General features: G+C 38.2%; 2 protein-coding genes across 6 annotated transcripts in view; one reads left to right on the top strand and one right to left on the bottom strand.

Annotated features, from left to right (window-relative positions):
- The window catches only part of SAP30 (Sin3A associated protein 30), a 137,049-nt gene that overhangs the window by 19,975 nt on the left and 89,850 nt on the right, over window positions 1–27,224 (top strand). For 3 of the 5 annotated variants that reach the window (XR_014825642.1, XR_014825644.1, XR_014825643.1), the window contains exon 1: window positions 24,524–24,944. Coding sequence is in view for 1 of the 5 variants with exons in the window: in XM_021072433.2 (XP_020928092.1) it covers window positions 904–964; window positions 24,312–24,322 (72 nt within the window). In the remaining 4 variants the exon portion in view is untranslated. Of the gene's footprint in view, window positions 1–903; window positions 965–24,311; window positions 25,855–27,224 lie in introns of those variants that run through there. The other 2 variants (XR_014825641.1, XM_021072433.2) reach the window with 2 other exon arrangements.
- SCRG1 (stimulator of chondrogenesis 1) lies at window positions 577–27,224 on the bottom strand. Its single transcript, XM_084994790.1, has 3 exons — window positions 27,171–27,224; window positions 4,263–4,518; window positions 577–786 (listed from the first exon to the last, which is right to left on the bottom strand). The coding sequence occupies exons 2-3, from the start codon at window positions 4,502–4,504 to the stop codon at window positions 732–734; spliced, it is 297 nt and encodes a 98-aa protein (XP_084850916.1). The 5' UTR covers window positions 4,505–4,518; window positions 27,171–27,224; the 3' UTR covers window positions 577–731.

The raw sequence follows: 27,224 nt of genomic DNA, 5'->3' as shown, positions 1-27,224 counted from the left end.
GCTTATAGTACTTGGCAAACATAATATATACTCAAATAGTGGCTCTCTTTTCCCCTCTTACTAGAAAACTTCTAATTTCCTTTCCAAGAACCTCAATTTATATATGAATTCTTTAAGTATGCATGGTCAGTAACTGTCACTTAAGAACTGAAATTAGGAAGTTCCCACTGTGGCACAGTGGGTTAAGAATCCTACTGCAGTGGCTCAGGTTTCTGTGGAGGTACAGATTCAATTCCCAGCCCAGCACAGTGGGTTAAAGGATTGAGGTCACAGTTGTGGCTCATATTCAGTCCCTGGCCAGGGAACTTCCATATGCTGTAAGTGTGGCCATTAAAGAAAATAACCGAAGGTATGTTCCACCTTTGAGCCACGGTTATGGCTCTTCATGTGGGGGACAGAATTCTTTTCCTGACCACAGTGAACACCTTGTAGATGAAATTTTCTTTTTTTTAATAAATTTTTTTAAATTTATTTTTTCTGCTGTACAGCATGGGGACCAAGTTCCACATACATGTATACATTTTTTTCCTCCCATCAAAATTTTCTAGTAAAAAAAAAATCTAAAGTGTTCCAGAGGCAAGTTAAGTTGAATTTTTATTACTACTTATTTAACACAAATTTATAGAATCTGTGCTTTATTGGACTCCATAGAAACCAGCAATAGAATTACACTGTTAGAGTGCAGTTTGTGGGGAATTAGGGATGGTGCTGTCTGGAATACAGGAAGATTCTCAGTGATTGTTGCAAGGAATCACAAACGAGATCTTTGGTCCAAAGAAGACATCTCTGAAAGAAAGTAGAATATGAATTAAATCCAGCTGTATGTTGAGATATATGTTAGTTTTTTCTGGGTGAAAAATGGACAGTAATTTCCAGGATTTCAGATATGACTATTCTTTTCAGGTGAATAAAGTACAAAGAATGAGTGGGAGGACTTGCCACAAGAACAGCAAAGACCAAGAAGGTAATTAATTCTTCTACTTTCCCCCATTTACCATAGACATTATGCTAGTATTATCTATAAAGAAAAGTCAAGATTGGGTGATTTCAAAACCTTACAATCATACCAAAAAATTTATTTTGGAGTTCCCATTGTGGCTCATTGGTTAATGAACCTGACTAGCATCCATGAGGACTCGGGTTTGATCCCTGACCTCGCTCAGTGGGTTAAGGATCCAGCGTTGCTGTAGCTGTGGTGTAGGCCAGCAGCTACAGCTCAGATTCAACCCCTAGCCTGGAAACCTCCATATGCTATGGGTGCAGCCCTAAGAAGACAAAAGACAAAAAAAAAATTCATTTCTCTGATATATGTGGGGATGGGCTATGAAATTTATATCTACAGCTAAGAAAAATTAAAAATTTCTTAGTCAATGTTTAGGTTTTATAGGGAAAGGTGAAATGTTGAGCTACTCAACTATACTCTTTTTGAAAAGATCACATAAGGTAATGTATAAAAATACATGAAATAGGGAGTTCCATCATGGCTCAGTGGAAAACAAATCTGACTAGTATCCATGAGGACTCAGGTTTGATCCCTGGCCTCTCCCAATGGGTTAAGAATCCGGTTTACCATGAGCTGTGCTGTAGGTCACAGATGCAGCTCGGATCCCACTTTGTTGTGGCTGTGGTGTAGGCTGCAGCTACAGCACTAATTTGACCCCCAGTCTGGGAACTTCCATATGCCGCAGGTACGGCCCTAAAAAAAAAGAAAAGAAAAAAAATCTACTTAGCATGCTAGTCCTATTGATGGTATATTTACAGAATGCTAAGAGACTAGATCTTTTTGTGTGTGTGTGTGTGTGTGTGTGTGTGTCTTTTTGCCATTTCTAGGGTTGCTTCCACGGCATATGGAGGTTCCCCGGCTAGGGGTCGAATTGGAGCTATAGCTGCTGGCCTACACCAGAGCCACAGCAACGCAGGATCCGAGCTGCATCTGTGACCTACACCACAGCTCACAGCAATGCTGGATCCTTCACCCACTTAGCAAGGCCATAGATTGAACCCGCAACCTCATGGTTCCTAGTCAGATTCGTTAACCACTGAGCCACGACGGGAACTCCAAGACTAGATTTTAAAAGTTACCACAAGGAAAAAAAATTTGTAACTGTATGAGGTGATGGGTGTTAAACTTATTATGGTAATAATTTCACAATGTAGTTGAACAATGCAGCAGTGAGGGGTGCTGACCCTCTGTGCAGCCAAAAATCTATACATAACTTTACAGTCAGCTCTTCATATCCATAGTTCAACATCAGAGGATTCAGTCAATCATGGATGGTTTAGTACTGTAGTGTGTATTTAGTGAAAGAAATTTGTCTAGAAGTGGACCCATGCAGTTCAAATCCATGTTGTTCAAATCCATATGTATGTCAACTTATTGTACTGTACACCTTAAACTTATATAGTACTATATATTAGTTAAATCTCAAAATATATATTTCTGAAAAAATTGGATGGCAAATTAAAACTTGTGTTTTCAGGGAAAAAAAAGAGATATACTTCTATCTGTTGCAATTGGAAGAATGGTGACCCATAATCAGATAAAAATAACTCTTTATATCCATACTTCTCTTCTCATACATTAACACAGTCACAAAATTATGTCATAAAATAAGTGCAAATACATTTCAGTAAATTAGCTTCAAGTCTTACAATTACAAAAAGCAAACATGGGAATTCCCATTGTGGAGCAGTGGAAACCAATCCGACTAGTACCCATGAGGATGCAGGTTTGATCCCTGGCCTTGCTCAGTGGGTTAAAGGATCTGGCATTGCCTAAGCTGTGGTACACCAGCTTAGATCTGTGGCGTAGGCCAGCAGCTGCAGCTCGGATTAGACCACTGGCCTGGGAACTTCCATGTGCCAAGGGGTGCAGCCCTAAAACCAAACAAACAAAGAAAAAGCAAACATGATGTTTTGATATTAGCGGCATTTCATTTATGTAGTCTGGGTAAAATTAAATCATTTTATGGAATCAGTTAACTCAAGTTCTTGGTATTGTTGAATGATTCTCAAATTTTATTATGCATCAGAATCACTTGGACCATTTAGACCATAATTGCTATGCCTCTTCTCAATTGTTTCAGATTTAGTTGGTCTGGTCTGGGGCCCTAGGATGTATTACATTTTTAACAAGAACTCAGGTAATATTGAGACTGCTGTTCTGGGAACCAAACTTAAGAACTAACTGGCCTGGTAGAAAAAAATTCCTGGTCCAAATCAGAAGACCTGGGTTCTAGTCTCAGTGCTGATATTAACTAGTTCTGTGGGATGGTGCTGGCCATTTTACCTCTCTGCACCTTTTCTTGATAAGATGGCTATATCTGTCCCTTCTATCTCGTACATTTCTTAGAAAAATAAAAAATATGATGACATGTTGAGAGTAATTTGAAAAAGCTAATTTCACTATGAAGCAGCCAAGATCATAGTATTTGAGATTCCTCAATAACTAGGGGAAGATTATGTTAACATCAAGAGCTAAAAATATTGATTTATCTACCTTTATATTACACGTTAAATGCACCTGCTTTCCAAGTTAGTGGATAACTTCTATTTAGGTAATTTCTGTTTAACTTATACAGAAATTATAGAAAGCTTTTCTTTCACCACTACCAAACTTTATTTATTTATTTTTTGGCTGCCCCACAGCACATGGAGCTCCCTGGTCAGGGATCGGATCCGAGCCACAGCCATGAACTAAGCTGCGGCAACATTGGATCCTTAAACCACTGTGCCAGGCTGGGGGTCGAACCTGCGTCCAAGCATTCCCAAGATGCTGCTGATCCTGTGGCACCACAGCGGGAGCTCCATCCAACCCTTACCAAACTTTTCTAACCATGTAATCACTTGATGTCTTTATTGAGATCTTTTGAATAGTTTTCAAATTGGTTTAAGATGTCCTCCTTGAAGGTGACTTTAGCTAGTAGTAGATTGTGTGTGTGTGTGTGTGTGTGTGTGTGTGTGTGTGTGTGTGTGTGTGTGTGTTTAAAAACCAAATAGTAAATTTAGAATTTAATAGATTGGAGCATTATTAATTTTCTGCATTTCATTTAGTTTTACTAAAATCTGCCAAATTTTGTTTCTTAAATGGAAACATTCAGTTCAGTACACAATGGCGGGAATTCTAGAAAATAGCTGAGATTTGAACAGGATTTTACTGAAAAGAGTGATTAATTTCAGCAAAGTCATTATAAAGTTGTCTTAACAAAGTGTGGTTATGCATACACTTCACAACAATATATCTCATGATTGCATTTCCTTACTTTGGGCAGCAGAGCAATTCACTGAAGTTGCAGTAACAGATCATCTCACATCCCTTCCCATCCCAGAAGTGATCCTGGACGTTTACATCAATCTTTGTCAGGTCAGCTACTCCTTCTGGAAGGTTGTGACAGTTGCGATCTTTTAGAATCTTTCTGTAGCAAGAGAGGCGATTTGCAGGCATGGCCTGGACCCCTAGCAGCACAGTTAGTCCAATGGTGACAGCGAGTACTATAAGTTTCATGTTGGCTTTTGGCCCTGAGATAGAAGAAAAACCGAAATGTGTCAGTGTTCATTTTTTCTTAAAAGACAGAATTCATCTGAACAAAGTTCTAAAGCATTCTCATAAACTCTTGGATAGAAAGAGTGGGAGTTGATTTTTTTTTCTACTCTCTTTGTGTTTCTCAAATCATAGTTTTATGACCATCTGCAATAAAAATCACTTAGAATATGTTATAAATGAAATGCCTGAGCACGACGTAGAAATACTGAATGAAAGTTACATGGGGGAGGAAGAAGGGAGTTAGTAATAAGAGCCAGAATCTGCATCTTTAAATACTCAAAGTTATTTTTTCAGTACATTCAGTAGAGGCAAGCTGCTTTTTAAGGTGGTGAAACTCAAAATTTCTAGAACAAATAGCATCATCATATACAGCGATTCTCAACCTTGCAAATCCTAACAGCATTGTCAAAGAACCTAAGTCCCACCCTGACAGAAACAAAAAGCCCATTTATCCTGACATTTATAGATTATAGTCTATAGATTATATTTATAGTTAAGTTTTTAAAAAAACTTTCATAGTTATTTTGAGGACTCATTTTCATTGCATATTTTTTTTTTAGTGATTTATGCACTCTTCTTCCACATGGATTATAGCTGAAAACAGGCTTGAATTCCCACTAGGAGACAGTTTGCCTGTTCTTGCACACCTACCATGATGGAGAACTCATTGGTGACCAAGTTCACACATTGCACTGGTAAACTTCTAGTGCTTCCCTTACTGGAAATTATTTTTTTGTGGCTTCCACACTCCAGTTCTAGCTTCAACTCCTGGGGTCATACCAAGCAAGTCTAATTCCTCTTTTAGGAAATAACGCGTCAAGTGCAATATTTGCATACACCTGTGGAATATCCATTATGCATTTAATCAGTTTCTCTGGCTTCTGTATTAAATAGAGAGAAAACAGAAGCTCTTGTAATATGGGAAGATTAGCAATATAGTGGTGGAACCAGCACCAGACTCTACAGCCATCCAGATTTCATCTTCTTAGCAGGTGCTCAAGTATCTTTCCTACCTTTGGAGTATTAAACAGAGGGGAAGACAGATATGTATGTTGTACTATGAGAGAAAGCAATATTATTGAGAGGAAATTTTACTATGATGTTTTCAGTGATTAGATACCCCTCAAAGGTCAGTTATTTTAGGTAAGATAATGGGTTTTTTTAAAAGACTTAGTTATTTTAGGGCGTTGCTGTCGTGGCTCAGTGATAACAAACCTGACTATTATCCATGAGCATGCGGGTTGGATCCCTGTCCTCCCTCAGTGGGTTAGGGACCCGTTGTTGCCAGTGAGCTGTGCTGTAGGTCGCAGATATGGCTTGGGTCCTGAATTGCTGGGGCTGAGGCATAGGCTGGCAGCTGCAGCTCTGATTTGACTCCTAGCCTGGGAACTTCCATATGCCGTAGGTGCAGCCCTAAAAGGCAAAAACTAAACTAAACTAAACTAAACTAAAATACTTTGTTATTTTAAAGCAGTTTGGGTATACAGTATAATTAAAGGAAGGTACAAATTTCCCATATACTCCCTGCCCTTGCACATGGATTGCTTCCCCCATTATCAATATCACTCACTATAGGGGTACATTTTTTTTAATCACGAATGAACCAACATTGACACATCATAATCACCCTAAGTCCATAGTTTACCTTTGATTTCATGTTCTGTGTTATACACTCTATAAGTTGGATAAGTGTGTAATGGTTTGTACCATCGTTATAATATGATACATAGTATATGCACTACCCTGAAAATCCTCTGTGCCTGCCTATTCATCTCACCAACCCCACCCCTGCAGCCACCACTGATCCTTTTTATTGTCTCTCTAGTTTTTATAGCCTTTTCAATAATGTCCTATAGTTGGAATCATACAGTATATAGTCTTTTCATATTGGCTTCTTTCTCTTAGTAATATGCTTTTAAAATTCCTCCATGACTTTTCATGGCTTGACAGAGCTGTCTTTGTTTTTTAGCACTGAATAATATTCAGTTGTCTGGATGCACCACCGTTTATTTATCCATTCATCTTTTGAAGAATATCTTGGTTGCTTCTAAGTTTTGGCAATTATGAATAAAGTTGCTATCAACATTCTTATACATGTTTTTATAGGGACATGTTTTTATCTCCTATGGGTAAATACAAAGGAGCATGATTAAATGCTAAAATTATGTTTTGTTTTCTAAAAAACCACCAGACTGTCGTCCAAAGTGGCTAGACTGTTTTACATTCCCACCAGCAATGTGTGAGAGTCCCTATTATACCACATTCTCACCAGCATTTGGTATTTATTGTCAGTGTTGTAGATTTTGACCATTCTACTAAGTGTGTAGTGATATCTTCTTAATTTTCATTTCCTGATGACATATGATACAGAGCTTCTTTTCATATGCTTATCTGCCATCTCTATATCTTTTTTAAAAAATTTATTTCCCCAAAACAATTTTTTTCTACTGTACAGCATGGTGACCCAGTTACACATACATGTACACATTCTATTTTCACACATTATCATGCTCCAACATAAGTGACTAGACATAGTTCCCAGTGCTACACAGCAGAATCTCATTGCTAATCCATTCCAAAGGGAATAGTTTGTATCTATTAACCCCAAGATCCCCAATCACCCCACTCCCTCCCCCTTGGGAACCACAAATCTATTCTTGAAGTCCATGATTTTCTTTTCTGTGGAAGTTTCATTTGTGCCTTATATTAGATTCCAGATATAAGTGATATCATATGGTATTTGTCTTTCTCTTTCTGACTTGCTTAACTCAGTATGAGGGTCTCTAGTCCCATCCATGTTGCTGTAGGCATTATTTTGTTCTTTTTTATGGCTGAGTAGTATTCCATTGTGTATATATACCACTTTTTCCTAATCCAATCATCTGTCGATGGACATTTGGGTTGTTTCCAGGTCTTAGCTATTGTGACTGGTGCTACAGTGAACATGTGGGTGCATGTGTCCTTTTTAAGGAAGATTTTGTTCATATATATGCCCAAGAGTGGGATTGCTGGGTCATATGGTAGTTCTATGTATAGATTTCTAAGGTATCTCCATACTGATCTCCATAGTGGTTGTACCAGCTTACATTCCCACCAGCAGTGCAGCATTTGTTATTTGTGGACTTATTAATGATGGCCTTTCCTCCACACCCCCTTTCCTCCACACCCCCTCCAGCATTTGTTATTTGTGGACTTATTAATGATGGCCCTTCTGACTGGTGTGAAGTGGTATCTCATGGTAGTTTTGATTTGCATTTCTCTAATAATCAGGTATGTTGAGCATTTTTTCATGTGCTTGTTGGCCATCTGTATATCTTCTTTGGACAAATGTCTATTCAGGTCTTTTGCCCATTTTTCAATTGGGTTGTTGGCTTTTTTGCTATTGAGTTGTATAAGTTGTATGCATATTTTAGAGATTAAGCCCTTGTCAGTTGCATCATTTGAAACTATTTTCTCGCATTCTGGAAGTTGTCTTTTTGTTTTCTTTTTGGTTTCCTTTGCTGTGCAAAAGCTTGCCAGTTTGATTAGGTCCCATTGCTTTATTTTTCACTCTTATTTTTGCTGCTTTGGGAGAATGACCTGAGAAAATATTCATGAGGTTGATGTCAGAGAATATTTTGCCTATGTTCTCTTCCAGGAGTTTGATGGTGTCTTGTCTTATATTTAAGTCTTTCAGCCATTTGGAGTTTATTTTTGTGCATGGAGTGAGGGTGTGTTCTAGTTTCATTGATTTGCATGCAGCTGTCCAGGTTTCCCAGCAATACTTGCTAAAAAGACTGTCTTTTTCCCGTTTTATGTTCTTGCCTCCTTTGTCAAAGATTAATTAACCATAGGTGTCAGGGTTTATTTCTGGGTTCTCTATTCTGTTCCATTGGTCTATATGTCTCTTTTGGTACCAGTAACACACTGTCTTGATGACTGTGGCTTTGTAATATTGCCTGAAGTCTGTAAGAGTTATGCCTCCTGCTTGGTTTTTGTTCTTCAGAATTGCTTTGGCAGTTCTGGGCCTTTTGTGGTTCCATATAAATTTTTGGATTGTTTGTTCTAGTTCTGTGAAAAATGTCATGGGTTATTTGATAGGGATTGCATTGAATCTGTAGATTGCTTTGGGTAGTATGGCCATTTTTATAATGTTAATTTTTCCAACCCAGGAGCATGGAATATCTTTCCATTTCTTTACATCTTCTTTAATTTGCTTGATTAATGTTTTATAGTTCTCGGCATATAAGTCCTTTACCTCCTTGGTCAGGTGTATTCCCAGGTATTTGATTTTTTGGTGTGCAATTTTAAAAGGTATTGTATTTTTGTATTCCTTTTATAATATTTCATTGTTAGTATACAGAAATGTGACTGATTTATGAATGTTAGTCTTATATCCTTCTACTTTGCTCAATTTGTTGATCAGTTCAAGTAGTTTTGGGGTTGAATCCTTAGGGTTTTCTATATATAGTATCGTGTCATCTCCATACAGTGACAGTTTTACCTCTTCTCTTTCTACTTGGATGCCTTTTATTTCTTTTGCTTGTCTGATTGCTGTGGCTAGGACTTCTAGTACTATGTTGAATAACAGTGGTGAGAGTGGACATCCTTGTCTTGTCCCAGATTTTAGTCCCAGCTTTTCTCCACTGAGTATTATATTTGCTGTGGTTTTATCATAAATAGCTTTGATTATGTTAAGGAATATTCCCTCTATATCCACTTTGGTAAGAGTTTTTTATCATGAATGGATGTTGGACTTTGTCAAATGCTTTCTCTGCATCTATTGAGATTGCCATCTCTATATCTTCTTTGATGAGGTAGCTGTTAAGGTCTTTGGCCTATTTTTTGATCAGGTTGGTTGTTTTCCGATTGTTGACTTTTAAGAGTTCTTTCTATATTTTTGATAACTTTTATTTAGCAGATATGTCTTTTGCAAATATTTTCTCCCAGTCTGTGACTTATATTCTATTTCTTTTCATATTTTCTTTCACAGAGCATTAAGTTTTTAATTTTAATAAAGTCCATATTATTAATTATTTTTTCATAGATTATGTCTTTGGTGTATCTGAAAAGGTATCACCATACCCAAAGTCATCTAGATTTTCTATGTTATCTTCTAGGAGTTTTAGAGTTTTGCATTTTACTTCTATATCTATGATCTATTTTGAGTTAATTTCTTGTGAAGGATGTGAAGCCTGTATTTAAATTCATTTCACTGCATGTGGATGTCTGGTTATTCCAGCACCATTTTTGAAGAGACCATCTTTGCCCATTGTATTACTTTTGCTCTTTGGTCAAAGATCAGTTGGCTGTATTTATGGAATTCTATTTCCAAGCCCGCTATTCCATTCCATTGATCTACTTGTCTATTCTTTCACCAACACCACAGTGTCTTGATTATTATAACTTTATTGTTAATCTCAAAGTCAGGAAGTGTGTGTGAATCCTCCAACTTTGTTCTTTTCTTTCAATAATGTGTTGTATATTCTGCTTCTCCGTATCAACTTTAGAATCATTTGTCAAGGAATTCCCTGGTGGTGCAATTCATATCAACTTTAGAATCATTTGTCAAGGAATTCCCTGGGTGGTGCAAAGTGTTAAGGATCCCACATCATCACTGTTGTGGCTTGAGTTACTGTTGTAGCATGGCTTTATCCCTGGCCTGGGAACTTCTTCATGCTGGGAATGTGGCCAAAATATAATAATAAAAAATAAATAGGAGTTCCCGTCGTGGTGCAGTGGTTAACAAATCCGACTAGGAACCATGAGGTTGTAGGTTCGGTCCCTGCCCTTGCTCAGTGGGTTAAGGATCTGGCGTTGCCGTGAGCTGTGGTGTAGGTTGCAGATGTGGCTCGGATCCCGTGTTGCTCTGGCTCTGGCGTAGGCTGGCGGCTACAGCTCTGATTTGACCCCTAGCCTGGGAACCTCCATATGCTATGGGAGCGGCCCAAAGAAATAGCAAAAAGACAAAATAAATAAATAAGTAAAAATTTTTTAAAAATTTAAAAAATAATTCGTTTTTCAACATCCATAAAGTAACTTTCTGAGTTATTGGGATTGCGTCGAATCTATATAACAAGTTGGGAAGAACCAACATCTTGACAATGTTGAGTCTTCCTATACATGAACTGGAATATCTTTTCATGTATTTAGTTCTTTGATTTCATTCAACAGTTTTGTTGTTTTTTCATATAGATCTTGTTATATATATTTTGTTAGATTTATACCTAAATATCTCATTTTGGGGATGCTAATGTAAATGGTATTGTTTTTAATTTCAAATTCCACCTACTCATTTTTGGTACATAGGAAGACAATTGAATTTTTTATGTTAACTTTGTACCCTATAATTTTGCTGTGATCACTTATTAGTTCCGGTAGGTTTTTGTTGATTCTTTGTATTTTCTACATAAATAACATGTCATTTACAAACAAAGACAGTTTTATGGCTTCCTTCCCACTCTGTATGCTTTTAATTTCCTTTTCTTGCCTTATTGCATTAGCAAAGACTTCTGGAATGATGTTGAAAAGGATTTGTGAGAGGGGACATCCTTACCTCATACCTAATGTTAGTGAAAAAACTTCAAGGTTTTCACCATTAAATATGATGTTAGCTATAAATTTATTTAGTAGTTTAGTTGAGAACATTCCACTCTATTTTTAGTTCACTGAGAGCTTTTATTATATTTGGGTTTGGATTTTATGAAATGCTTTTTATGCATCTAGTTATATGATCATATGATTTTTCTTTTTTAGACTGTTGATGTGATGGATTAGATTAATTTATTTTCAAATGTTGAACCAGCTTTGCATACCTGGGATAAATCCAATGTTGATTTTTTTATACTTGTTTAGATTCAATTTGCTAATAGTTTGTTGAGGATTTTTGTATCTATGTTCATGAGCAATATTGGTCTGTAATTTTCTTGTAATATCTTTGTCTGGTTTGCGTATTAGGGTAATGCTAGCCTCATAGAATGAGTGAGAAAATATTCACTATGCTTTTATCCATTGAAAGAGAGTGTAGAGATTTGCTGTACTTTCTTCCTTAAATGTTTGAGAGAATTCACCAAGGAACCCATCTGGGTCTGATGATTTCTTTTTGTGGAGGTTATTAATTATTAATCCAATTTCTTTAGTAGATACAGATCTATTCCCATCATCTATTTATTCTTGTGTAAATTTTGACAGATTTTTCTTTCAAGGAACTGGTCCATTTCATCTAGGTTATCACATTAGTTGGATTTTCATAGTATTCCTTTATTATCCTTTAACTTTCCATGTGATTTATAGTAATGTCCCCTCTTTCATTTCAGATATAAGTAATTTTGTGTCCCCTCTCTTTTTTCTTGTTTAGCCTTGCTAGAAGTTTATCAGTATTATAGATCTTTTCAGAGAACCAACTTGTATTTTCACTGATTTTCTCTGTTATTTCATGTTTTTTATTTAGTTACTTATTTTTATTTATTTATTTACTTATCAATTAAAAATTGCTATGTCTTCTTGGAGAATTTATCCCTTTGCCATTATGTAATACCTTTCTTTATCCCTAATAACTTTTCTTACTTTGGTGTTTGATTTGTCTGAAATTCATATAGCTACTTCTGCTTTCTTCTGGTTAATGTTAGCATGGTATATTTTTCTCCATCTATTTACTTTTGATCTCTATGTGTATTTATATTTAAAATAAGGCAACAGCATATGGTTGGGTCCTGTTTTTCAATCCACTCTGACAATCTCTGTCTTTTAATTGATGCATTTAGACCATGGACATACAACATTGACATTGATATAGCTGGATTAGTATCTACTTGTTATTGTTTTCTATTTATTGCTCTTGTTCTTTGTTCCTATTTTTCTCTTCCACTCTTTTTCTGACTCCTTTTCTGGTTTTAATTGAGCATTTTGTATGATTCCATTTTCTTCCCTTTCTTAATATGTAAGTTGTGCTTTTACTTTTAAAGTGGTTACCCTAGAGTTTGCAGTATTTGTTTATAACTGATCCAACTCCACTTTCAAATAATATTATATGACTTCACAGGTAATGTGAGTACCTTAGAATAGCAAAATAATTTTAATTCCTTCCTCTCATTCCTTGTATCATTACTGCCATTCATAAACATATATCTATACATCTATATTCATACGTAACACAGATAGTTGAATACATTGTTGCAGTTACTATCTTGAACAAACTGTCACCTGTTAAATCAATTAAGAATAATAAGAGTATGGAGTTCCCATCATGGCACAGTGGTTAACGAATCTGGCTAGGAACCATGAGGTTCGACCCCTGGCCTTGCTCAGTGGATTAACCATCTGGCATTGCTGTGAGCTGTGGTGTAGGTTGCAGACATGGCTTGGATCCCACATTACTGTTGCTGTGGCTGTGGTGTAGGCTGGCGGCTACAGCTCTGATTAGACCCCTAGGCTGGGAACCTCCATATACCACAGGAAGTGGCCCAAGAAAAGGCAAAAAGACAAAAAAAAAAAAAAAAAACAATAATAAGAGTAATTTTTACCTTCTTTTATTCTAATTCAGTGAAGTTTACTTTCTTTATATAGATCCAAGTTTCTGACCTGTATTATTTTCCTTCTTTTTACATTTCTTGCAAGACCAGTTTACTGGCTACAAATCTCTCATTTTTTCTTTGTCTAAGAAAGCCTTTATTTCTTCTTTACTTTTGAAAGATAATTTTGCAGAGTACAAAGCTCTGGGTTGGTAATTTTTTTTCTCTTAACACTTTAACTCTTTCACTCTATTCTAATTTGCATGGTTTCTGAGGAGAAGTTAGATATAATTCTTTTCTTTATCTCTCTGTAGGGTGCATCCCCCTGCCCCTCGGCTACTTCCAAGACTTTAAAAAAATCTTTGATTTTCTGTAGTTTGAAAATTATGTGCCTATGTGTAGATTTTTGACATATGGCCTGCTTAGTGTTCTGTGAACTTTCTGGGTCCATGGTGTGGTGTCTGACATTAATTTTGGTAAATTATCTATCATTATTGTTTCTGTTCCTTCTGTTTTTTGTTTGTTTGTTTGTTTTTTGCTTTTTAGGGCCACACCTGCAGCATATGGAAGTTCCCAGGCTAGGGGTGGAATTGGAGCTACAGCTGCCCCCCTATACCACAGCCACAGCAACATGGGATCTGAGCCTCATCTGCAACCTACACCACAGGTCATAGCAATGCTAGATCCCAGACCCACTGAGTGAGGCCAAGGATTGAGCCCACATCCTCATGGATACTAGTCAGATTCATTTCCTCTGTGCCACAGGAACTCTTTCCTTCTGGTATTCTTGCTATGTGTATAACACCTTTTGTAGTTGTCCCACAGCCTTTGGACTTTGTTTTTTCAGTATTCATTCTCTTTTTAGTTTTCAGGGATTTTGTTGATAAATCCTCAAGCTCAGAGATTCATTCCTCAGCTGTGTCCAGTTTACTAATAAGCCCATCAAAGGGATTCTTCATTTCTGTTATAGTGTTGTTTTTCTCTCTAGAACTTATTTTGGTTCTTTTTCAGAATTTCCACCCCTCTGCTTACATTGCTTATCTGTTCTTTCATGCTGCCCACTTGATCCATTAGGACCCTTAGCATATTAATCATAGTTGTTTTTAATTCCTGGTCTGATAATTCCAACGTTCCTGCCATTTCTGGTTCTGATGCTTGCTTTATTTGTCTTTGGTATGCCTTGTAAATTTTTCCCAATAGCCATATATGATGTACCAGGTAAAAGCAACTGCTGTAACTAGGCCTTTGGTAATGTGGTGAGATATGAAGGGAAAGGAAATATTCTGTGGTCCTATAATTAGGTCTTGGTTTTTCAGTGAGACTATGCTTCTGGGCTGTGAACTTTACAAGTGTGTCTCAGTTTTTTTCTCCTTGCTTAGGTGAGACAGGATGGTTAGGTGGGCTGGAGTTAGGTATTTCCTTTCCCCAAGATCAGTCAGGCTCTGATAATACCCCAACAGGTTAGGCTCTGGTTAACTAGTTTCTCCCAAGGGCAGCCTTGACATATTTTGACAATATTTTGACATGGTTCCTTTTCACCTCCTCCTGCCAGAACCTTGTGGGGATTTTTCTCATATTCACTCTGTCAATCTGCCAAACTACTAGAAGTAATAAAAATTAAATTTAGGAGTTCCTGATGTGGCACAGTTGACACCTGCCCAGTACAATGGGTTAGAGAATCTGGCGTTGGCATAGCTGTGGTGTTGGTCACAGCTTCATCGCAGATTCAGTCCCTGGCCTGGGAACTTAAATGTGCCATGGGTGTGGCCATAAAAAATTCGGTTTAATTCCTACCTCCAAATATTAATGAAAGGAAACAATGAGGTTTATTTCACTTCAGATTTTTTCAGATTTGACAGAACAAGACATCACAGTCTAGTATATATAGAAAAATACCTTCCAATAGGCCATTTGCAAATTGTACCTTAAGTTTTATTTATTTTTTAAATATAATTCACGACAGAGTTCCCATCATGTTAACAAATCTGACTAGCAACCATAAGGACGCAGGTTCGATCCCTGGCCTCACTCAGTGGGTTGAGGATTTGGCGTTGCCAGGAGCTGTGGTGTAGGTCACAGAGATGGCTCAGATCCCGAGTTGTTGTGGCATAGGCCAGCAACTACAGCCCTGATTCAACCCCGCCTGGGAATCTCCACATGCCACAGGTACAGCCCTAAAAAGCAAGAAATATATATATGTGTGTGTGTGTGTGTGTGTGTGTGTATATTTGTGAATATATATATATTTTTGAATATATATATTTGTGTATATATATTATATATATATATATAAAATTCTCTGAGATGCTTTAGTTCTCAATTACTTCTGATTAGGGCCTTCTTTATACATATAAGATAAGTAAAGTTAAAAGAGAGATAGCAAGAGAGAGAAAGAGTTACATTTCCTGACATTTTTTTTCAGGTTATTCTTTAAAGAAGGGAGTTAAAGCTCCTGTTCATTGAGTACAAACTATATGGTAGAAATCTCCATCATCATTAAGCTTTAAAAGACATGCTGAGGTATGGGACAGAACTCCACTATGCAGGCAGGTTTTTTCAACAGCTTTATTGAGGTAAAATTGACATATAATAAAGCGCAAATATTCAAAGTATTCAGTTTGCTAAGTTTGGGCACAGGTATAGTCCCAGGACACCATCACCGCAATTAAGATAGTGAGCGCATCTGTCATCCCTAAGTTTCCTCCTGCCCTTTGTCATCCATCTCTCACATTCATCCCTGCCCCCATTCCCATCCAACCACTGATCTGCATTCTGTCACCACGGATTCATTTGCATTTTCTAGGATTTCATATACATGGTGGAAATTTTATTTATTTTTGTTTTTATTTTTGCCTTTTAGGGCCACACTCGTGGCATATGGACATCATCAAACATGTGCTCTTTTTGTCTGGCTTCTTTCACTCAGCATACTTATTTTGGGAGATTGATACATGTCCATTGCCTGTATCAGTAGCTGATTCCCTTTTATTGCTGAGAGGTATTGTACCATATATGCTACAAATTTTTTATCCACTTGGCTGTTGATGGATATTTGAGTTGTTTTGAGTTTCAGGCTATTGCAAAGAAAGCTATTATGAACACTTGTGTATAAGGCTTTGCAAGATCATAGCTTTCATTACTCTTGAGCAAATACCTAGGAGTGGTATACATATTTCACTTTTTAAGGAATTGGCAAATTTTTTTTGGCAAGAGCTTGTGCCTTTTAAAATTCCCACCAACTTGGGAGTTCCCACTGTGGTGCAGCGGAAACAAATCTGACTAGTAACCACAAGGTTGTGAGTTCAATCCCCGACCTCACTCAGTGGGTTAAGGATCTGGCATTGCTGTAAGCTGAGGTATAGGTTGCAGATGTGGCTCAGATACTGGGTTGCTGTGGCTGTGATGTAGGCTGGCAGCTGTAACTCCAATTAGACCTCCAGCCTGGGAACCTCCATATGCCACAGGTACAGCCCTAAAAAGCAAAAATAAAAATAAAAATAAAAATAAATAAAATTCCCACCAGCTGTAGTTCACAGACCTGGCTGGGATCCTGTGTTGCTGTGGCTGTGCCATAGGCCAGCAACTGTAGCTCAATTCGACCCCTAGCTTGGGAACTTCCATATGCCGCAGGTGCAGCCCTAAAAAGAAAAAAAAAAAAAAATTCCCACCAGCAGTGTGAGAGTTCTAGTTCATCCACATTCTCTCCAGCACTTGGTATTGTCAGTCTTTTTAATTTTTGGCCATTCTAATAGGTGTTGCATTGGGGGGTTTTGTTTGTTTGTTTTTTGGCCACCCCCAAGTCGTACAGAATTTCCCAGGCCAAGGATCAAACATGCACCACTGCAGCAGCAAAAGCCACTGCAGTGACAACTCCAGTTTCTTACCCTGCTGCACCATAAGTGAACGCCTCATGGTGGTTTTATATTGCATTTCCTTAATGATTAATGATTTTGAGCCTCTTTCATATGCCTGTCTTCATCTGTGTATCTTCTTTAGTGAAGTGTCTGTTCAAAGCCTTTCCCATTTTAGAAAATATTGGGCTTATGTTCTTGAGTTGTGAACATTCTTTATATATTTCAGACATAATTTCTTTGTTAGATATATGCTTTCCAAATGTTTACTCTTCATCTATCGCTTTCCTTTTCACTTTTGTAACAAAGGGGTTTTAAAAGAAGTAAAAGTTCTTGAAACTAATAAAGTCCAATTTCTCAGTTTTTTTAGTGGAATGTGCTTTTGGTGTCATATCTAAGAAATCACTACTTTATACAAGGTCACAAAGTGTTTCTCCAATGTTTTCTTCTGTAAGTTTTGTAATTTTAGGTTTCACGTTTACTTCCATGATTCATATTAGTTTTTTCCATTGTTTTTTAATTTTTTTTGTATACAGTGCATAGTATAGGTTGAAATTCTTTTTTTAAGTTGTTTTTTCATGTGGTTGTCCAGTAGTTTCAGCACTGTATGTTGAAGACTTGTTTTCTCATTGTATTGCCTTTGCATCTTTGTCAAATATCAGTTTTTAATATAGCTATGGACCTATTTCTGGATTCTTTATTCTTTTCCATTGATCTATTTGTTTATCTTTATGCCAGTACTACACTTTTGATTACTGATGCCTTATAGCAATTCCTGGAATCAGTTAGAATTAGCCTTCAACCTTTGTTTTTTTACAGAGTTGTTTTCCAACTAGATTTTTTGCATTCCATTATGAATTTTATTACCAGCTTATCAATTTCTATAGAAAAGGGTGCTGAATTTTGGTTGAGAGTACATTGAATCTAAGGATAAATTTGAGGAATATTGGCATCTTAATAATGTTGGATCTTCTGACTTCTGAACATATTTTTCCATACTTTTATTTTTATGTATTTGTGGCTTTATTGTTCAAATGTGTTTCTTACAGGCAGTCTATAGGTTGGTCTTGCTCTTTAATCCAAACCGTCTCTGCTTTTTAAGAGAAGTGGTTAAACTATTTACATTTAATGTGATTATTGACATGGTTAGGTTTAAATCTATCCTCTTACATTATGTTTTCTGTTTGATCCATCTGTTCTTTGTTCCTTTTTTTCCTCTTTTTTTTTTTTTTTTGGTGGGGGTGTGGGAGCATGCCTAAGCATGTAGAAGTTCCCAGGCCAGGAATCGAACCTGTGTCATAGCAGTGACCAGAGCCACAGAAGTGACAATGCCAGATCCTTAACCTACTGAACCATCGAGGAACTCCCTTTTTACCCTCCTTTTGTGTACTCTTCTGGAGTCATTGAAAATTTTTAATAATTTCACTTTACCTCTTTTGTTGGCTATGATGTAATTCTTCATTTTGTTACTTTAAAATAATTGATTAAAGGTTTATAGTAACTATTTTTACTTACCATTGTCTCCCTTCAACTGATATTATTCTGTTTTATATTAGTATAAGAACTCTGCAGTATTATATTTCCATTTCTTTCCTCCCATCCTTTATGCTGTTATTGTTATACATTTTACTTACGTATATGCTATAAACCCCCAAGGATATTATTTTCATTTTTTGCTTAAACAGTCAATTATATTTTAGGGAGTTAAATAATAAGAAAAATATTACATGTTTATCCATGCAGTTTCCATTTCCAGTGGTTTTTTTTTTTTTTTTTGGAGGGGGTCTTTTTAGGGCCACACCCACAGCATATGGAGACTCCCAGGCTAGGGGTCGCATCAGATCTGTAGCCGTTGGCCTACACCACAGCCACAGCAACTCGGGATCCAAGCCGAGTCTGCGACCTACACCACAGCTCATGGCAACTCCAGATCCCTAACCCACTGAGCGAAGCCAAGAATCGAACCCAAGTCCTCATGGATGCTTGCTTGTCAGGTTCGCTAACCGCTGAGCCACGACGGGAACTCCTGTTTCCAGTGCTCTTCATTCCTTTGTGTAAATCCATATTTCCATTTGGTGTCATTTTCCCAATACTTGGAAGATATCCTTTAGTGTTCTTATTAGGTTTGCTGGTGATGAATTCTTTCAGTTTTGTATGTCTGAAAAGGTCTTTATTTCACATTTTTTCTTTTTTTGAACAAAGGTTATAGTGTAAAGCAGATTATAGTGTGATAGGTGGGAGTGTTTTCCTTTTAGCACCATAAGGATGTATCTGTTTTAATGTCCTTTGCTAATTTCAACATTCGTATCAGTTCTGGGTTGGCTTCAAAATTATTCTAGTTATGAGTTATGTTTTCCTGCTTCTGTGTATGCCTGGTAATCTTTGATTAGATGACAGAAATTTAAAGTTTTGCCTTATTGGATCCTGGCTGTTTTTTATAGTCTTATAAACATTCTTGTTCTTTGTTTGGGGAGGTAACTAAGTTACTTGGAAGGAGTCTGACCCTTTCAGGTCTTGCTTTTATGATTTGTTAGGAGTTTCCAGATCTGTTCTCAGTCTAGGGCTAATTATTTCTTACTACTGAGGCCATTCCTTCCTGAGATTTCTCCCCAGAGCCCCATGAATTATGTTTCTCATCCATCTTTGTGGGTATTCCTGGCCCTTTGAGTACCAGGCACTCTGTCCTCGAATCCTTTCATATATTTCCCCCCAAACTTGGGTAGTGTCCTCACTTGCGTACACTAATCTGCAGACACAGGGTCCTGACTCTGAGTCTCTCTTCTCTCTGAAGTGCTGTTGTGTGCGCTCCAGATGCCTCTGTCTCTGACTCTGAGCCCCATTTCTACAACTCAGGGAGTTGACCGCACCTCTCTCAGGCAGAAGACAGGAAACTGTAGGGTTGACCCTATTTGTTTCCCATCTCTCAAGGATCAGTGTCCTTCCTTGCTTGAAAGCCAGTGTTTTGACAAAGATTGTTTCATCTCTTTTGGCTAGTTTTTTTGGTTGTTGTTCCAAGGGAATAAGCAGATCTGGTTCTTGTTATGGCATCTTGGGCAAAAGTAAAGTTTTCTATATCACTTTTACTATTTGTAGCTACTTTTGGAGGAATATGAGGGACAGACACCCAGATCTTACAGATTCTAAAAATGGAGCTGGATGGTACTCTGGTAATTTTAATACTTAAGCTGAATTCTCAGAACTATGTTTCTCTCTTCTATTCTCCCTTCCCCAAAGTGAACTGTGGCTTCTCTGCTGTGCTTCTCTTCTTGGGTCAGATCTTCAAGCAACAAATAAGACCAATATGGAAGCACAGGAGCCACTAGGCTGCACTTCCTTCTTCTGGAAGTATATATGTGTGTATGTATATATATATATATTTTTTTTCCTTTTCCCCTTTTTTGGCCACCCTGTGACATATGGAGCTCCTGGACCAGGGATCAGATCTAAGCCACAGTCACTATCCAAGCTGCAGCTATAGCAATGCCAAATCCTTATATATATATAATGATTTTTATTTTTTCCATTACGGCTAATTTACAGTGTTCTATCCATTTTCTACTGTACAGCAAGGTGACCCAGTCACACATACATGTATACATTCTTTTTTCTCACATTATCATGCTCCATCGCAAGTGACCAGACATAGTTCCCAGTGCTATACAGCAGGATCCCATTGCTTATCCATTAATGCCAGATCCTTAATCCACCTGCCAGAGCTCCCAAGATGCCACCAATCCCATTGTGCCACAGCGGGAGCTCCAGGCTTATATATTTTGTTCTTATGAAATAGGTTGCTGAAATACAGCCTGGGTTCGTTCTCCTCTCTTCAGGCCCAAAGCTTCATGTATATCCTTGGGTGGCTTAGAACCCCTCTGCCTGTGCCAGGACCAAATCAGCAAATATTTTCAGGAGAGGAGCAGCCAGTGCTGGGGAGGTAAGGAAGTGGGAGACTGGTACTGATGTGGAATCACTGATCAAGTCATTCAATAATTACATCAGAGCGGGGAAAACAGGAGAAAGCGGTTTCATTTAGTTCTACTTAACAGAATGTGTTTCAGTGTTTCATTTATGCCAAGCACTGTCCAAAGTGCCAGGAATACTAAAGGAATGAAAGAAGATATTAATAACTAAACCTATCATTTTCTGATATCTCCATTTTGAGTAAAATCTGAAGTCAGTGCAGTGGCCCCCATTTGCAGTCTGGCTCCCATGGCCTCTGTGAAATCATCCACTCTTCTCCTTGTTTATTGTGTTCCAGCTATTCCTCAAAAATGCCAGATGCCTTCTTGCCTTAGAGCCTCTGCACTGGTTGTTTCCCCTGGTTGGAAAACTCTTCTCCCATATATCTGCATATATAACTCCCTCTTCAAGTCTTTGCTCACTTTTCTCCTCAATAAGACCTGTCCCACTATGCTATTTAAAATTCTGACTCCCCTTACATGCACCCCAATATTCATTGCAGCACTATTCACAATAACCAAAACATGAAAACAACCTAAATGTTCATCAACAGAGGATGGATAAAAAAGATATGATACATATACACAATGGAATATTACTCAGTCATAAATAATGAAGTAATGCCATTTATAGCAACATGGATGGACCTAGAGATTATCATACTAAGTGAAGTAAGTCAGAGAATGACAAATATTATAGGCTATCACTTATATGTGGAATCTAAAATGTGACACAAATGAACATATCAACAAAACAGAAACAGATTCACGGACATTAAAAACAAACTTATGGTTACTAAGGAGGAAAGGGGTGGGAGATAAATTAGGAGTTTGGGACTAGCAGATACACACTACTATACATAAAATAGATTTAAAAAACAAGGTCCTAATAAATAAATAAATAAATAAATAAATAATTTTAAAAAGGAGTTCCCATCATGGTGCCTCAGAAGTGAATCTGACTAGGAACCATGAGGTTGAGGGTTCAATCCCTGACCTCGCTCAGGGGGTTAAGGATCTGGCGTTGCCATGACCTGTGGTGTAGGTCACAGATGTGGCTTGGATCTGGTGTGGCTGTGGCATAGGCCAGCAGCTACAGTTCCAACTCGGCCCCTAGCCTGGGAACTTCCATATCCATGGGTACGGCCCTGAAAAGACAAAAGACAAAAACAAAACAAAAAACAACCTAGGTCCTACTGTATAGCACAGGGAACTATATCCATTTCTTGAGATAGACCATGACGTAATATATAAAAATAACTTATACATATGTAAAACTGAGTTACTATGCTGCACAGCAGAAATTGGCACAACCTTGTAAATCAAGTATACTTTAATTAAATAAAAAAGAAGTTCAGAACTTATAAAAAAAAAAAGAAATTTCTGGAGTTCCCTCATGGCAGAGTGGTTTAAGGATTTGGTGTTATCACTGTAGCAGTTCAGGTATTTACCATGGTGTGGGTTCAATCCCTGCCTGGGAACTTCCACACACTATGGTTGTGGCCAAAAAATAAAATAAATAAATAAATAAATAAAATAAAATTCTACTTCCCCTCACATATTCTCATTCTGCCTTACTTGCTCTAGTTTTCCATGGCATTTATATACCTCTAAATTATTATAAAAACATTCTTATTGTGCCTCCCTAAATTTGAATGTAGGTTCAGGAAGGCAGGATTTTGTGTATCTCAAGAACTTAAAACAGTGCCTGGCATGTTACGTAAGGAGAAAAAATATATCCTAATCTCTAGACGCTACAGCCCGGGAAGGAAGAGTTTCTCAGACTGCTAAACTCAGTATCTAACTGCAGAAAACTATTCATGAATGTAAGGGGCTAGTGAGCTGCCTAATCCTTAAATGTGCATGTCATCAGGTCCTATTGTCTTAGTTTAATTTTATTTAAGTTTTCCTAAATAGTCTGGCTTTAAAATGTACTTTCCCATTTCTGTTTTGTTTGTTTGTTTGTTTGTTTGCTTTCTCTCAAACTAGCACTTATTCTGGCCTACTAACTCGTATGTGACTTTAAAATATGTATTTCTGGAGTTCCTGTCGTGGCGCAGCGAAAACAAATCCGACTGGGAACTATGAGGTTTCGGGTTCTATCCCTGGCCCTGCTCAGTGGGTTAAGGATCCAGCATTGCCATGAGCTGTGGTGTAGGTCACAGATGTGACTCTGATCTGGTGTTGCTGTGGCTGTGGTATAGGCTGGCAAGCTGTAGCTCTGATTTGACCCCTAGCCTGGAAACCTCCATGTGCCACAGGTGCAGCCCTAAAAAGACACACACACACACACACACACACACACACACACACACACACACAAGACAAAATAAAATAAAATATGCATTTCTATGTCTGTTTACATTTATCAGAAGATTCAATAGCAAATAGCACCTGGCTTTTCTCTAACCCCTCTCCCCAGATTCCTTTCTATCAAAAGGTTGGGAATATGGGGAAGAGAGTTGTAAGATCTTTTTAATCTTTTTACCTAATTTGTTAGAATTTTTCTGTTATTTTAGGTCTGGCATTTTTCATATCTTTTACAGCCTTGAGCTTCCTAGTCTTTTACTATGTAATCACATTCTTATTTTTGGTAATCTAGCTTAATTCTATTTATTCCTTGTGTCTTTTGGACAAATTAGGCTGCTATTACCTTTCCTTTTTAATTTTTAGGGCCACACCCACAACATATGGAAGTTCCCAGGCTAGGGTTGAATTGGAGCTATAGTTGCTGGCCTACACCATACCAAGATCCAAGCTGTGTCTGTGACATACACCACAGCTCACAGCAACACTGGATCCTTAACCCACTAAGCAGGGCCAGGGACCAAACCTGCGTCCTCATGGATACTAGCTGGGTTCATTACCACTGAGCCATGATGGGAACTCCCTATTACCTTTCTTAATATTTACAACATTTCACTATAGCTTGTTCTTAAGTTCATTTTTTTTGGGGGGGCACATGGAGGTTCCCAGGTTAGGGGTCGAATCAGAGCTGTAGCTGCTGGCCTACACCATAGCCATAGCAATGCAGGATCCAGCCTGTGTCTTCGACCTACACCACAGCTCATGGCAATGCCAGATCCTTAACCCACAGAGCAAGGCCAGGGATTGAACCTGTGTCTTCATGGATTCGTTTCCACTGAGCCACGGCAGGAACTTCTTAGGCTCACTTATGACTGTTACTGTCTTATGCTTTCTTTCCATTAGATGGTTATAATTAGAGCTATAATCTCAGTTGGATTTTTTTTTAAAGAAAAATAACTTTTCTAAGAAGAAAAGTAATAATCTAAAACATGGAAAATACAGAGAAGCACAGATAGAATAAAATTCAACTGGCATTTCAACGTAGAGAGAACTGTTGTTAACATTTTGTGTGTTTCTTTTTTGATGTGCATGGCAAGAGTGTTAAGAAGGAGAAATGAAGATAACCAGATAACCCTGGGAAACTCTTACGTTTATGTTCTAGGTGGGAGATAAGTTGGAGAAAGGGATGGAAGCTGACTGAAAATATGAAGCAAGAGGAGCCGAATCAAGAATGCTCCTAGGTTTCTGATATGAATGTGCTGACATTCATTGAGCTGAGGAAGAACTGAAAGGAGCTGATGGGGTGGGGAAGAATTTAAGAACGAAGGTTTGGACAAGTTAGTCTGAAATGTCTATCAGATGTGAAATGAAGATGTTGAGTTGGCCATTGAATGTGAGTGTGGAGATCAGGGCCAGAAATACACATTGGAGAGTCATCAGGATATTTACTGACTGTATTTATAGCTGTGGGACTGCAGGGTAGTGCGTGCAGACTGGGAAGGTAAGAGGAGAAGGATGGAGCTCTCATCTGGGGACTGGAAGAGAAGATGCCAGCGCTGTGCCTTCTCCTCCCGCTGCATCCCTCTGGGGCCTGTTTCCAGGCTGGGCTCAATGGAAGTGTTCAGAAAGCATTCGCTGAACGAAGGAACCAGTAAATTGCTGGAGAAGTTAGTGGGTATGTTGCCTCACCATGTGCCTTTGCTGGCTGTGTCCAAGCCAGAGCACAGAAAGGTGTTTCTGTCTGCCTTAGTCACACACTGCCATGGAAAGTTCCACACCTGGCAAGCACTCGCTGGTAGGTTTTTTCTTTTTTTTCTTAACGCTTTATAAATTATACGTTTGAACTGAAGTCTTCTCTTCTTCCTTTGCTTAACTGCAGATAAATAGCTTTAACTATTATTTGGCAAGTGGGGAAATGTCTGAACCAGTATGTTCTCATGATACATGAGTTTGTTTTTTCATTAAAAGACACCGCCGACTTTAATCCTTGGCAATCCATCAAGACTCTATTTTCAAGTGCCAACAAGAGTGAAATGACTTTGGCCAATTCAAAACAAATTGCTCTATTTTTTTTTCCCTTTCTGTTGAAGTACCTGCATTTAAAATTCTTCCTGGAGTACCTCCAAATTTTAACAGAAAACAAAGCTAAAGACCGAATATCTAAACGAATAACAAGAGATCTTTTAGCTGGTTACCCATTGCTTTTTTTGAATTCAATTTTATGTGATTAACATTGTTTCTAATGTTGTAAGATACCATTCGTATACCAATAGTGGCATTATTATTATTATCATTGTGCTTTTTAGGGCTGTGCACGCAACATATGGCGGTTCCCAGGCCAGGGTCTAATCAAAGCTACAGTTGCCGGCCACAGCCACAGCAATGCCAGATCTGAGCCTCGTCTGTAACCTACACCACGGCTCATGGCCAACTCTGGATCCTTAACCCACTGAGTGAGGCCAGGGATCAAACCCGCAACCTTATGGTTCCTAGTTGGATTCATTTCTGCTGCGCCACAATGGGAACTCCAAAAGTGGCATTATTTTAAAAAGATCAATGGAGAGGATAAAGAATTGTGGGCAAGATGATTCCAGTTAAACAGTAAATCATTGCCACCATCATACAGGTAGGGAATTGCAAATTTTGCTTATGTGAGGGTCTTTGGCACCAGCAAACTTTTGAATGGGTTGGAGTTAAGTGGAGAGTTAAAAAGAAAAATTATCTCGTCTAGTGGCCCAAATAACAGGGCTAGGTAGTGAAAGTGTTCAGACTCTTACGGAGCAAAGCTCATGCAGACAGCTGATGGCAGTTCTGGAAACTGGTATTAAGAGAAGTGGAATGAAACAGTTGATGAATGAGGCAGAAAGGGCAGTGCATTTTCAGACTCCTTTTGTAACACAGCCAGAAAGAAGCAAAAGCTGCAAAAGCAAATGAACATAGAACCTGACATTTAAAATATCAAAATCACAGTTGGCAGAGATTAAAATTGCTGTCCGTCTGTGATGTTTTACATTTATCTTTCCTGGTGGATGACAATCACTGTTATTTTTTAAATGTTCTCTTTTTCATATTAGCTGTACCAGAAGAGGTTTGTGTGAGAATGGCGAGTGTGGACGTGGACTTCTCAGAGTGTAGGTAGAAGGAGCAGAAGGGGTATTAGAAAGTGGATAATTCCTCCAAATAAATATCTTCTCAACAGACATGGTCAGGGTCAGCCCCTCTAGTCAAAAGACCGCCATCAGTGGAAAAGCCAAGTCCGCGTCCTTCCTAAAGGTGAGCTGCTTTCAGGCCCCTCAGAGGAGGCTGGAGGATGAGGTGAATATGCAGCCTGGCATCATTCTCATTATTTCCCAGGCCACAATAAATCCTCTCTACTGCATACGAGGACCAGCATTTGGGAGAGCTTTGCACAGCCTGTGCAAGGAATTCGAAAGAGGAATTTTCATTGGCCCCCAAGGGAAAAAGGCTTCCCTGTATGCTAGCAGTACAGACACTGCTGTGTTCCATGGTGGGGACACCAGGATGAACTCAATGAATTCCCTCTTTGTCTCCCACATTTACACCAGTTTCTTGTAGGAATCAGGGTTTTAAAAGCAAAAGACATGCCCTCTCTCAGTCATTGCCGTTAAGCTTCATATAAAGTAGGCATATGGAGATTAGCTACTGCGTATAAAAGAAACCTATATCCAGTATCATCCTCGAGTATCCTGAGAGGTGGACTCATGGGCCGAAATTTGGGGTTAACTCGGAGGAGCAGTGAGGGAGCTGCCTCATTTTAAGCCCCCAAGTACCTTTCCCGATTAAGGAATGTGTATGTATTTTCTTTTCTCTTTTAATCTGGTTCTTTCCCTTTAACCCAGGAAGTGTCATCTTTCTCAAAGTGAGCACATCCCATCCTCAGAGGCTCTCTCTGCCTCTGTCTTCTGACTCAACACGTACATACCCATCTGCCCTCATCCCTAGCAGTAGTTTGCAGTAGAATCAACAGCATAAGATGATTTTTAAGGATAAAAGTACATACCCCTTTTCTTCTTTCCTTCGGTCTTCTTGGCAGAGGAATCTTCTTAAATGCTCC

Source organism: Sus scrofa, chromosome 14, assembly GCF_054392235.1.
Source record: "Sus scrofa isolate SSC_HxYL_T2T_F1_AM1 chromosome 14, Sscrofa_HxYL_maternal_Yorkshire_Landrace_v2.0, whole genome shotgun sequence".
Lineage (NCBI taxonomy): Eukaryota > Metazoa > Chordata > Mammalia > Artiodactyla > Suidae > Sus > Sus scrofa.
This window is presented reverse-complemented; position numbering and strand designations above follow the sequence as displayed.